Source organism: Spermophilus citellus (genome assembly GCF_964194105.1).
Source record: "Spermophilus citellus genome assembly, chromosome: 13".
In the NCBI taxonomy this organism is placed as follows: Eukaryota; Metazoa; Chordata; class Mammalia; order Rodentia; family Sciuridae; genus Spermophilus; species Spermophilus citellus.
In genome coordinates, this window is record NC_138193.1 from 11,206,094 (window position 1) to 11,220,425 (window position 14,332).

Sequence of the window (14,332 nt, forward strand, 5' to 3'; positions counted from 1 at the left end):
ATATGGGCAAAGGATATAAATAGACAATTCACAAACAGAAAGCACAAGTAGATAATGTTTAACAAAATTAAACTTTACTAATAATCAAAGATTTTCTAATTTAAAAAGTAGTATTTTGCCTACCTAGTTAGTAAAAGTTTGAAATTTCAATTATGAACCGTACTATTTATTCCAAACATAAATTTGCATATGTAATCATATGAATCACTATATGATGATATCAAGAGACATTTGAGGGCTGGGGATGAGGCTCAAGCAGTAGCGCGCTCGCCTGGCATGCGTGCGGCCCGGGTTCGATCCTCAGCACCACATACAAACAGAGATGTTGTGTCCGCCAATAACTAAAAAATAAATATTAAAAAAATTCTCTCTCTCTCTCTTAAAAAAAAGAGACATTTGAAAATGCTCATAAAAAGAAGTCTTATAAGATTTGATTCAATTTGATAAAATCTAATAAAATTTCATATTTATTCACATTTGGTGAATGTTGCTATAAATAGTAGTATATCTGCACAGTGGTATAATAACACAGTAGAATATTATGCATCTATGAGAAATGTCTGGAATAATTTTAATAATAGAGGAAGATGTTATGTATATTAAGTGAAAAAAAATCAGGTTACATCCTAACTTATTAAAAAAATATCAAATGATAATATGTGTTAAGGTCTCAATTTTCCAAATGTTCTACGATATTGGTTCTTAACCTGCAGTCCATAGACGGATCCCTATTCTACCCAAAAAAAAAAAAAAAAAAAAATGTACTCTGGAACATATGTAAATTATTACCAATTTTCTCCTAATGATAAAAATGCTTATAAAGTTTTAACAAGACAGGGAAATGCTTCTATTACAGTAAGCTAATAATAGCTACAATTTATTGAGTAATATGCTGGACACTATGGTAAGTACTTTCCAGGTATATTCTCACTTAATATCCATCTTTAAGGATTATGAAATTAGATATAGAAAAGTTAAACTATATGACTGTACAACCTGGCAGTGAGATTCAACCCCAAGTGAGTCCTAAAATTCTTGGCTCTAGTGCTCCTCAGGTAGGTTTGGTTTTTTTCTTTTTTTTTTTTTAAAAAAAAGGATGACACAAAGTGGTGTGGTTTTAAATCCCAGCTACATTTAAAAAATATATATGTATGTATATGAATAATATAAAAATGTTTAATTTTGAACTAATTTTCACTAAAAGCCAGTAAAAAAATACGTCAAATGTTTATAGTGACTAACCATGGGTAGTAAAGATAGGAGTTTTTAAAAACCTTTTTATAAGAAAAAAATAATTTTATAATGAGTTTCTATTTCTTATTAAAAAATATATAACTAAATTTCTAGTTTCTCATAAATAAAAATTATATCCATCTTTAGTTTTAGCTTACTTGCTCTAGTATACACAGAGTACACAAAGGTAGACCTTATAGATTCACATCTTTTGGGTTGTACTGCTATTTATTCATTTACAAAAATAATCTTTATTTTTCCAAGTTTTAGACTTACAGAAATATTATGAAATATTTTATACAGCCCCATATACCTAACACCCATGTTCTTCTATTATTAGCATTTTACACTAGTACTTTTGTTACAGTTAATGAGCCGATATTGATAATATTAACTGAAGTCCATATTTTATGCAAATTTCCTTCATTTTTACATAATATCCTTTTTTTGTTCTAGGATCTCATTATTCATTAACTTTCAAATATGTCTCAGATAATTTCTTACAACTGACAAAGTGTTGCATCTTTATTGCTGTTTATATAAATTATAACTATTTGGTAGCTAAAGAATACAAGTGCTTCTGAAGCAAACTAAATACACTGACAGTGGTAACAGGGAATTTTGAGGGGGAAAGAAACTTTCCAAATAATGGAAACTTTAATGTTCAAGTTAAAATAATACCAATGGAAATAAGAACTGTGGGTTGAACTGAATTATAAAAGAAAAGACTAATTATAAAAGGAATTTTCCTAAAGACTTACAGTGCTAAGGAGGACCAAAACATGTGGTATAGTCCATGGTCTCACATTTTAACAGAGCAATATGCAGTGCATTAAATAAATCTAAAAAGTTTCTGATGGCTTTTATTCGAATTTGTTGGTTTACTCAAATATATATTCTTCATTAAGGAAGTACTTTCTAAGGTTTAATACAAATCTATTATGTCCCTATTCCTTTTGTTTAATATTTAACACTTCATGTCTGAGAATTTCATTTAAAAATTACATGGCATATTCTGTTTATAAATTTTTTAAAAAGGCTACTTCCAATAGCTGAGCTTTTCTGCAAAATGAAACAAGGGATGTGCCTCAGAAGAAATAAATATATGTGTATTTTTTCCTTAGGGGAAAAAATTCTAGGAACAAATATACCTGGTTTTCTTGTTTGGCTTTGTTAAATTGTTCTTGGAGATTGTCACTCTCATGAGCCAAGATATCTCTTTCCCTAGCAATTTGAGCCAGCTCGTCATTTGTTTCATCCAATTGCCGACGCATTCTGGAAATATCTTGTTCACACATAATTAGGGCTTCGGTAGACTGTCTATTCCACAAATCAAACAGCATGTAAGAAGAGACATTTTACTGAAATGGACTGATACATTCTCACAAGACAGATGATGGACAGTTAGCATGAAAACATTTGAAGAGGTTTTAAATGTTTAAATTTACAAGAATACTGCAAAAAAAAAAGTGCATTAGAGTTTAACTATGTTGTCATCATTTCACTATGGAAAAGGTACTAAATATACATAATAGTTAATGATCTGTTAAATATTTGAAAACTTGTGACACTCAAGAATAGGAAAGCCTTCATTCTTTCTCTGTTATGGCTTAGCCTCCTTGGTGAATTATTTCCTCTGCCCTCTTAAAAATTAATGTTTTTCAGGTCTCAAATCTTAGCATCCTGATTCTTCTCACTCTAGTCCTTCTCTCCAAGAAATCCCATTTAAATTTGCCCAACCACATCTGTACTCCAGAACAAGCCCCCTGTTCACACTGTTCCCCAAACCCTATGGCCCAGTTTCCCATCACCTATTCTTGCTTAAAATTCTTCAATGGTTTCTTATTGCCCAAAGGATAAAATTAAGAATCAATTTCTCTCCTTGTTTATTTTCCCGTTCCCCTCACAACCTCTTATGTGTAATTTTAGGATAGGAAAGGTAGCAGAATACAACAGTTACTAATATGGCATTATGTAAAAATGTGGATGTGTAACCGATGTGATTCTGCAATCTGTATATGGGGTAAAATTGGGAGTTCATAACCCACTTGAATCTAATGTATGAAATATGATATGTCAAGAGCTTTGTAATGTTTTGAACAACCAATTAAAAAAAAAAAAGAATCAATTGTCTTCAACACAGGTCTCTTCCAGTCTGTTCTCCTTCCTTTCACTTCTCCTCTTAGACTTTGGATTACAACAATGCCCACCTACTTGTAATTCAAGAGGCTTTACAACATGACTTGTGGCTTTTTGCTTTCTTTCCTATCTGAATGCCTTTCCCCTTATTTTACTTGGTAAACATCATCCCTTCTTTTACTTCCTCAGGCAGAGTTAAGCCTCTTTCCAACATTTAGGAGTTATCACCTTATGCTTAACATTGTCTTTGTACACTAAGTGTTCACATTTTTGGTGAATGATTTACCTTGATGCCTGTTCCATCTCAGCAATGATATTCTTCATGCCCGAAATGGTCTTTTCCTTGAAAGATAATATAAATATCAAATTAAAATTATCTTAAATTGTTATTTCTATCAAAACTGAAAATCTTCCCTTTTGATTTCTATTTGGTTTTGAATATTTATGTTCTAGTCTCTTGTACACTTTAAAGCCTAGTATATCAGTGTGAATAACTTCACTAAGCAAAACAGATTATGTTCATTGAAGTAAAAGCTACACTTTAGTATATTAATAGGAGCTCATATATCAAGTACTTTTAAGATTTGTGCAATCACCTAACAAGACAAGACTCCCATAAACGCCCTGTTTTTAGAGGCAAACCAATGATGTCACATTGGTTTGTTTTATAATGAATGGGACTGATTGACCTCTTTACATTCTTTGTTATAAAAGCCACAGGCATGAATCATGTATAATTAAATTTAGTTCTTCATAACTTTGACCAAGTACATTGTTTCCATTACTCGGCAATATCATCTAACAAAACTACAATGAAATTACTGACAAAAGTACATTTTTAATATGTAGGTGTGAGATCATAAGGGGGCCCAAACCAAAGATATAACAAAATGCACCATTTACATTCTCCCCTTTTCTTAAAGGTGTGTTGAAGGAATAGAATTGTGGAGTCAGTTAATGCCTTCAGTATCATTCCCATGTCTCCTTTTACAACTCTCATTGATCCTGAGCTAATCTAACTATAAACAGACACTTACAGCTAATATTAGCCTTAAAGAAAAGTAGGAAAATTATTCTTTCAATAATAATGCCTAGCACGTTGCTTTGGATTTTTAAATCCTTAGCAACCAAGAAAAAAGATGAGAAACCAAACCTATATCTCCCAACCACTTCTGTTCTTGAGTAAGTTTCTTGTGTGTGCACTATCTTCTTTTATTCATGTGCCCCTTGCCAGGGTATTTTTAGCTTCAGTTTCCCTTCCTGCCTTCTAATAGAATGGTGAAGAGTCTATATCTGGCAGAAATGAAGTATGGAGTATGGTCAAAATACCCATTAACAAAAACAATTAAATCCCTTTAAGAAGAAAAAACACAAGAGGGAAATAAATCAAACAAAATGTTGTTTACATGGCATGGAATATTTATATTTTTTAAAATAAAATTTAATACATTTAAAAATATATACTGAAAATCTAATTGAACTTCTAGTGCTTTTGAAAGTCATTACTTCATGATCCTCCTTCTTCAGCCTCCTGAGCAGCTGGGATTTGAGGAAAAAATAAAATAAAATCTTTAAGTTTGAAATATACTGACAAGCCTAAAAGGGAATTTCCTTTATCACTAAATGTTCACCTTAAAAGTAAGATGATCCAGGAACACTATAAAGTATTCAGGACAACAGAATTACTGAATAGAATTTTAAAAATGCATCCTCTTACTCTGTGGTTTTCTCTTAGTGATTTTAATACCCTAATACCACCATTCCTCAAAACTACCAATATTAGCAATCTACTATTCCTTGAACAACCTCAATGTATTCCTTGAACATCCAACCAGGAAGAAAGATTCTTATTAACTGTTAAAATTATGTCTGGACAGAATGCCATAAGTATAATTAGAAAAAAGAAAAACTAAAACTTCATATAAATATTCTGGCTTTTATTACTCAAAAATCTGAGGTTGCTATTGAGTTCTCTAATAGTAGTTGGTAGTAAGTACTAGAAAATCTCTTAAAACTATGATTACCCAAAATTTTTCACTGTATTCACTATAAGGTAGACTTTTCCAAATTAACTTATTTCTGTAATCTCCATATAAGACTATAGAACAGTTCTATTTCACTAGAACAGTCCTATTTCACTGAATGACATTTATTAGTTCAGTTCTGAAATGTCATTATATGGAACATTCTCATTTAACTCTCAAACACTGTCTTTAAAAATTATTTTCCATTTAGAGGATGAATATGCTTACTTTTATAAAATTTTATATAAAGTTCTTAATTTTGAAAAGGACTTGCCACTCAGAATTCCTTGTGAAGTAAAGATAACATCAGTACAGTCAGAAAAATAAAAGATTAGATATGACTTAAAGAAATAAGATTTTGAAAAATGTTAGTTTCTGAACGTTAGTGTTTTAAAAAGTCATGCTTAACTATTCAAAAAAATGTTTTGAATATAAGGAGAAGCAAAATTCCACTTAAAATCATAAAAATTCAAAAATAATGATCAAGACTTCCCATCAAATAAACCTGTATTTACTAGCTCATGTCTTTTGAAGACTTCATTTACACTCATGATCCCCAATCTATTAACATCAATTTTCTCTCTAAGCCTAAAAATCCAAGAGCCTATGCATATTTCATCTACATTTCTCAAAGACAATTTAAACTCAGCATGTGAATAATCTTCCTCACCTACGTCTGCCCTGTTTTCTGTGTTTCCTACTTAATTCATAGGAACTATTCATGGCAGAAACCACATCTTATTAATTTTACTTCCTCAATAGATCTAATTCTCACTGATACTGCAACTATCCTCATACAGGTCTCACCCCTGTTCTTTTAACTAGTGTCCCTGTCACTACTCTCATTTTCTCATAATATATCTTTTTATGGATTTATATTACCAGAATAATGCTCTAAAATAAAGATGCAAGCTGGCATGGTGGCACATGCCTATAATCCCAGAGACTCAGGAGGCAGAGGCAGGAGGGTTGAAATTTTGAGGCCAGTCTCAGCAACTTAGTGAGGTCCTGTCTCAATATTTAAAAAAATAAAAAGGTTAGGGATGCAGCTTAGTGGTAGAGTGCCCCTGGGTTCAATAACCAGTACTGGAAGCAACAACAATATTAAAGAATGAAACTCTAACATTTCATATACATTATAATAACCTGCTCAGCATCACATGTATTTTTGAGATTTGTTGTTTTTCTATTCTATCTCATCTTTTGCCCTTCCATACCCATCCATACCTATCTCTGACCATATCAGGAAGTCTCATGTCACTCTCTCTTGAAAGCCACTGAGCTTTGAAGTAAGCTACTCTACCTGTCTGTATCACTATCCTAGTCCCCTAAATATTTTTCTGGCTAATTTCTAGTTATTTTTCAGGGAAGCCCAGGCACTGTTACTTCCTGGAAGACTTCCTAGATCTTCCTCCTCCCCTAACCCAATTCTCAGGCTGTCTAAGATGTATTTCTGTCAAACTCCAATAAAACATTTTTCTTGTGTCATTATGGCATTTAACAAAGTCAATCATAATAATATATTTATCTCTCTGTGTATTAGGCTCCACTATAGGCTCATTAACCCTCAGTTTTAACATAATATCAGGTACATGTCAATAAATGTTTGAAGAATGGGTAGAGGGATGGATGAATTTTCATGAATCCATTTCCTTGGAATGTGGGAAGACCTTATTCTACTGATGCTGTTATTGCTTAAGACATGTGGAAAACAGATTAGGAACTGGCTTCACAATTTATGAGCTAAAACCAATAGCTGCCTTCAAGCATGACCTTTTTTGTTTAACAACAAGAGCAAAATATATGCAATATTCACCATTAAAAGAGAATAAAATCATGGCACTTGCAGGTAAATGGATGGAGTTGGAGAATATAATGCTAAGTTAGCCAATCCCAAAAAACCAAATACTGAATGTTTTCTCTGATTTAAGGCTGCTGATTCATAATGTGATTGGTGGGGTGGGGGCATGGGAGGTTAGATGAACTCTAGATAGGACAAAGGGGAGAGGGGAAGGGAAGGAACACGGGGTTAGGAAAGATGGTGGAATGAGATGGACATCGTTACCCTAAATACATGTATGAAGACATGAATGTCATGACTCTACTTTTTATACAACCAGAGATATGAAAAATTGTGCTCTATATGAGTAATATGAATTGTAATGCATTCTGCTTTCATATATAACAAATTAAAATAAAATTTAAAAAAAAACATATGGGATGAATATGCACCAGCACCATATGATCTATTCTCAAAGGCTGAGGATGATATAAAAAGGTACTCCTAGTTCATACCACAAGGGCAGTTTAATGGAGCAAACATACTGCCTCCTAGACTACCTGAAAATGGTTTTAAGAAGAAATCAGATTCACTACCTTATTTTGATATTTGAGTTAGTTATTGTCAGTGAACAATAGTCACTAATTCATAATAGAAAAATCAATTTAAAATGTTACCTAGTAAATTTGCTCATGTATTTCCTAAGACTATCTTAAAATATTTCAAAGTCAGATTTTAAATTTTAGCTCTCTAGAAAAAAACTTTGAGGAAAATCCTATTAATTTATTCAGATTCAAGCAAACTACAGTTTAATATTTAAATATTTCATTTAAACATTCCTTGTCCACCCAGTTCTCAGAACATACTTTCATGGCCAAACTCTCTCCAAGGGATGCAATATTCTCAGATTTTTTATCCAAACATGCTTGCAGGCATTCCTTTTCTTTAGCCAGATCATTGAGGGTTGCACCAAGAATGCTGATTTCTTCTCGCTGTGCAATACTCTGCCTTGTAAAATTATCTAAGTATGTAATCATAAAGGTGTTGGTTTAATCAAGACAAATCTTTTTCCAGTTCAAACAGATTAAAATACTTTTCAAAGTTCCTCTATATTATATTCCATGATTAAAAATAAGAGTACAATATTCCAAATTAAAATGTTTCTTTTTATTAGTGATTATAAAAGACAATCCATCAAGAAATTCTAAATGGCTCATAAACATAAAAACATAATACCTTTGAATTAGAATAGTGAAGGAAAGCTGGGTGGTGGGAAAGAGAGGGTGGATGAATGCAATAGGTGTAATATCAAAATAACCTGTAGTTTCTGCCACCCTTAATGTCACCTCCTTTCCCTCCACAGACTAGAATGACTGCTGCATATAAAATTGGTAGGTAATAAGTATTAATAAACTATTCAACTAAGTCATTATTAGAGTCAAATATCTTACAATATTCTTATTTTTTATGATTTTTCTAATATTCCAAGGGAACATATCATCCAAGAAAGTATAATTCTATTTGTGAGAACTGGCGGGGCAATGGCAATGTTGACTGACTAAAGGATTGCTATAGAACAAAGGCTTTGAAACTGGTTTTTCAACCAGTACCATCAGCATCATCTGTGAAGTGAAAACTCTCACGTCCCCACCCAAGACGTACTGAATCAGAAATCCTGGGAGTAGGCACAGCAAATTATGTTTTAACAAGCACACTTCTCCCCATGTCCCACAGTGATTCTAATGCACAATAAAAGGGCTGAGAACCACTGGTCTAGAGAAGAGGTCCTAGGGTTTCAGAATTGCCTAGGGAAATTGGTTAAGATACAAGAGTTCTGGTCCTTACTACTTTAGGGAGTCTGGCTCTAGTGATCTTTATCTACTGGGTGATTAGGATATACACCAAAATTTGAAAACCACAGGTCTAGAGCTCTACAAGAAGATCTCTGCTAGACCAGACCTCTAGATACTGCCGTCAAGTTAAACCCTACCAAGGTTCATTTGGGTTCAGTGTCAAGGGAGGTACTGTCATATGTCACATAGTATTTGAAAATGCATCATGTCTTTTTTTGCAGGCAGCGCTTCCTTTAAGGCAACCCACATGTTTTGGGTGTTCCGATATCTGAGTTCATTACCACTTCCAATCTATCAATCAATTTCTTAAAAAGCTCTTATATCTGTTAGCTTAAAAAAAATCCTCAACTTCACATCCATGCAATCTACCACCTTATTTTTCTGCTATCTTTCAATAGTCAAACTTCTTGAGAGACTTTTCTAATCTTTTCCATCTGTACTTCACTTCCCATTTCTAAACCCACACCCAAGACTATTTAAACTTTAAAACTCCAATGTGACAAATCCTATAAACACATTTTTATCCTCATCTTGTTTCATTACTTAAAAGTACCTGACAAGTGATCATACCCTCCCTTTTAAAAATCCTTGGTTCTCTTGCCTTTCAAAATAACACTCACTTCTGGGTTTTCTTCCTACTTCTTTGGCTTCTTCTTATTCTGTCCTGGATCATCATCTCCTCTTTCTCTATATTCTTCCTATGTGATCTTATGGTTTTAAAATATAATTTATAGGTTGACGTATCCCAAATATATATTGTTAGCTTAGATTTTTCTTCTGAGATACAAACTCATATATCCAACTTCTTACTTTACATCTTTACTTGGACTCAAAACATCAAAAAATGAGTTCTCCTTCAGTATTCCCTTTTATATTCCTCTTCTAATATTTCTTGTTTCAATTAACAGAAATTCTACCTAATTGTTCATGCCAGACATTTATTCAACTACATAATAGCAAATGTTAAATTTTTTTCCTCAGCTTAAAAATAGGCTCTTTTAAAGCCCTGAAAAAAATCTGCTGTATATTTCTAAGAAGATTAAGTTATGACCATACTTTTGTACAGATCACTGGTAAAAAAAAACACATAGATTTTATAAATGTCATTTTCATTATAAACCCAAGTGATATCTTAGACATAGCCAAACATATGTATACTTTCCACCAAAAGTTTTATGTCTATAGATATGTATATATTTATATACACACATGCATACACTATTTCATTACAACAGCTGTGAGCAAGCTGCATCATATTGAAACTGTAAATTTAAAATTTAACATCATAAATTTTAAGAATGTAACTATTTTGTCTAGCTATTTCTTCACTGACAATTTTAAGTCATAACTAAATATGATCCTAAATCTAAGTAAAAATAATCTTACTATCAAATAAAAATGAATTTTCATTATTTTTGATTCATAAACTTTTAGATTAAGGATCCATTTCCAAGTTTATCTATTTTATAACTAGACAGAACACATTTTTCTATGAGACTTAAGAAAAAACTACAAGTAACGAAAAAAAAACTCACCAATTTTTTCATCCAAGCACATAATTTTCTCCTGAGTAAGCTGTAGTTCATATTTTTTCTTAGCAAGATGTCGCTGAGTATCAGAAAGATCTTTTTCTGTATTTTCATATAAAAGTCTGCAAATATTTTAATAATAAAACTAATTCTGAAATTTTTAAGTTTTGTCAACTTTTAGTGTATTTAAATGTAAAAAAATTAAGAATGCCTTTTTTTTTTTTTTTGGTATCAGGGATTGAACCCAGGGGTGTTTAACCACCAAGCCACATCCCCAGCCCTTTTTACTTTTTTATTTTGAGGTAGGGTCTTACGGAGTTGCTTAGGGCCTCACTAAATTGCTGAGGTTGGCTTTGAACTCATGATCCTTCCTGCCTCAGCCTCCTGAGCTACTGGGATTACAGGCATGTGCCATCGTGCCCTGCTAATATATTTTAAAAAAAAAAATAAAATCACATGATAAGAAGTATGGAAAATAAAGGGTAAAAAAGGGATCATCAATCCACCACTCAAATGTAAGCTATTATGATTTTGTTGATATTCACTAATATTTGGTACATTTTTGGTACCATACTATTAATTCAAAATTGAACTCTGATTTTTTTTTAACCAAAACTTTCTCTTTAATAAATTTTTAAGTTTTGTAATAAAGCCCTCCAAATCAGTATTTTCTGACTGAAAAATATTATGTGAGTAATAGTCAAGTACGTTTAAGCAAACATGACCATTTATTTACTTAACTGCACCTCTATTACCAAACATAGTTTCATTCCAGGTTCTCAGTTTTATAACTAAATTTCATTCATTTTACAAGCATTTACTAAGTGGCTGGTATGGACCAAGCAACAGGTGCTGACTAATCTTTGGTGAACTAAGTAGGAAATGGCCCTGTGGTTCATAGTCAACATTTAAGTATAAGACTTTTTAACTTTTGTAAATATAGAAGACTAGATAATAATCTTAAAGTCCTTTCACCACAAAATACTCAGAGATATTGAATATAAGAAGTATCCTTTAAATGTATAGCAAAACTTCAAAGAATTTGTAAATAATATAATAAAACTTATACTAGTTATAGCCAGGGTTTGTCTATCTCAATAGCCTACAGTCTGGTGTTTTAATTCAGAAACAAAACGTGAGGGCACAGAGATGTCTGCAACACAAAGAATAAACTAAGAAATCTCACATAAAGCCACTGAGGATTAAACCATTAGTGGGAAAGTCAGACCTGAGACCTTGCCAATTGCTGCTGGGCACTGGGGAATAATAACAAGGAATTTCCCCTGGGGATTCCTTTTTTTTTAATTGGTTCTTTTTAGTTATACATAATAGAATAATTCATTTTGATATAATTGTACAAATATGGAATATAAGCTATTCTAGCTAGAACCCCATTCTTCTTAAACCCAAGATAAGATCTCAAAATAGAAGTTGTTTCTACGTTGGTCATATAAACCTGAGACACTCAGCAAAACCTCTCTGAGACATGCACAGAATTTAAAGCCCAGAAAAAGTCCTACTAAAAATGGATACAAAATTCAAAATTACCAATTCTTACTGTATTAAGAAACCATACAACCTATTGGTGAATGAAAGTAACCAAATTATATTGTGTGTATGCATAAGGATGTAAAAATGAATCCCATAAGTATAATTGTGATGCACTAATAAAAAACATATTATTTTAAAAAAATACAACCTTAGTAAGAGTCCAAAAACACAAACTAAATTAGATCCCCAAGAACTACAGAGTATAGCACTACCAAATAGAAACTTAAAAGCAGACATGTTTAAATACAAAGACATAAAAATAGAATAAAAAGAAAAAACACATTTGAAAAATAACCAGAAAGATTCATGAAATTATACTAATATCATTACAATTTTAAAAATAATACAACTCAATAGACACGTTAAAGACAGACAAAGCTGAAAAGACAATTAAGGACCTGGGAAATCTTTCCATCTCATAACCATTTGGATTTTTTTTTTTAACCCGTGCTCTAAAATGAGTAATTTCCTCTAATCTGTTTTTTTCCCCTCTCTGGGAGCTACATGCCCAGCTTCTGGACTTCTCTGTATTTTTGTAACTTTCTTTAAACTATGAAATTATTTTAAAGCACTAAAACAAACTAACAAATTCCCAGACCCAGGCCACACAAATAAACCAATTAAATACAAATCTTTGGCAGTGGGAATCAAAAAAAAAAAAAATAGTGTTTTTTGTTTTTTTTTTTTTTGCCTAAGTTCCTCATCTGATTCCACTCTGCAGTCCGAGTTGCTAAGAAAAGCCTCCTGGTACTGCTTTACCTATAGGAACAAAAGGTGAGAAACTGACAAAGGAGGTATATGTGAGGCAAAAGATGACAGTAGTTTTACAGTGTCAGGGCCTCTTCATCCACCATACACAGATAAAACATCCCAGTATACATTATGGCCATTTTAAGCTGTTATACTACATTACAACCAAATATTCCCCCAAATAACCATAAGATCCCTGTCAAACACTGGGAACCACCTAGTAAGAAAGAAGAAAATGGAAAACTACATGCATAATCATAAATTATCAAATCCAGATCAATAAATCACTAATCGTAAACAAGGCATTCAAGAAAAACAAACCTTAAAAATTATGCTGATAGTTTGTATTGCAGAATCTTGCAATGTCATAAAACAGATTTTTAAGAATTGTCCAGAATATATTTAGAAATGGCTTTTTACCAAAGCCTAAAGGGACTCTAGTGTAAATTACCGAATATGCAGTTTTAAGCCCTATTTGGGGCTTAAAAACCAACTCTTGCCTGTAATCTCAGTGGCACAGGAGGCTGAAACAAGGAATCACAAGTTCAAAGCCAGCCTTACCAAGTTAGCAAGGCCCTAAGCAATTTAGAAACACCGTGTCTCAAGGGGCTGGGGTTGTGGCTCAGTGGTAGAGCGTTCACCTAGTATGTGCAAGGCACTGGGTTCGATCCTCAGCATCACATAAAAATAAATAAATAAAATAAAGGTATTGTGTCTAACTACAACTAAAAAAAAAAAAAACACCCTGTCTCAAAATAAAAAAGGGGTGGAACATAGGATGTGCCTCAGTGGTTAAGTGTCCCTGGTTTCAATCCCTGGTACATAAAAAACAAAAAAACAATTCCTATGTGCAATCTAGGTAGCTGATATCCAAAACCAGGTTCTTTAGATCTCAGAGATATGTGCACACCCATGTTTACTGCAGCACTATACAAAATAGCCAAGAGGTGGAAACAAGCCAACAATGGGTGAATGCATAAAGAGAATGTGGTATACACGGTAGACAATTATTCAGCCTTTACAAGAAAGGAAATTCTGTGTTATGGTGTCTACCATGGATGAACTCTGAAGTTATTATGCTAAATGAAATAAGCCAGTCACAGAAATGGAAATAATGCATGATTCTACTTATATGAGGTACCTAAAATAGTCAAACTCTTAAGAACAGAAAGTAGAATGGCAGATTTCCAGGGGGAAGGGGAAATGGGGAATTGGTTAATGGAAAAAGAATTTCAGTTTTCAACATAAAAAAGTTATATTTATTGTAAAACAACATGCTTACAGTTAGTATTATTGTATTATATGCTTAAGATAACTAAGATGCTAAGGTTTTATGTGGTTTTGGCAATAAAAGCAGACAAACAAGAAAATCAGAATTCTGCCATAGATGTTCATTTTATTCCTTTGTTGAAAGCAACTATGATCCTTGGTCTAGTTAGATGCAAAGGTGCAGATAAGACATTTTAAAAACCA

The 14,332-nt window shown here is 32.5% G+C and overlaps 1 protein-coding gene across 1 annotated transcript in view; it reads right to left on the reverse strand.

Moving 5' to 3' along the window:
- TSGA10 (testis specific 10) overlaps window positions 1-14,332 on the reverse strand; it is a 108,508-nt gene that overhangs the window by 36,516 nt on the left and 57,660 nt on the right. The window contains exons 10-13 of the mRNA XM_081265374.1: window positions 10,565-10,680; window positions 8,043-8,197; window positions 3,659-3,714; window positions 2,385-2,553 (exon numbers count right to left, since the gene is read on the reverse strand). Of these exons, the coding sequence (XP_081121500.1) occupies window positions 2,385-2,553; window positions 3,659-3,714; window positions 8,043-8,197; window positions 10,565-10,680 (496 nt within the window). The remainder of the gene's footprint in view (window positions 1-2,384; window positions 2,554-3,658; window positions 3,715-8,042; window positions 8,198-10,564; window positions 10,681-14,332) is intronic.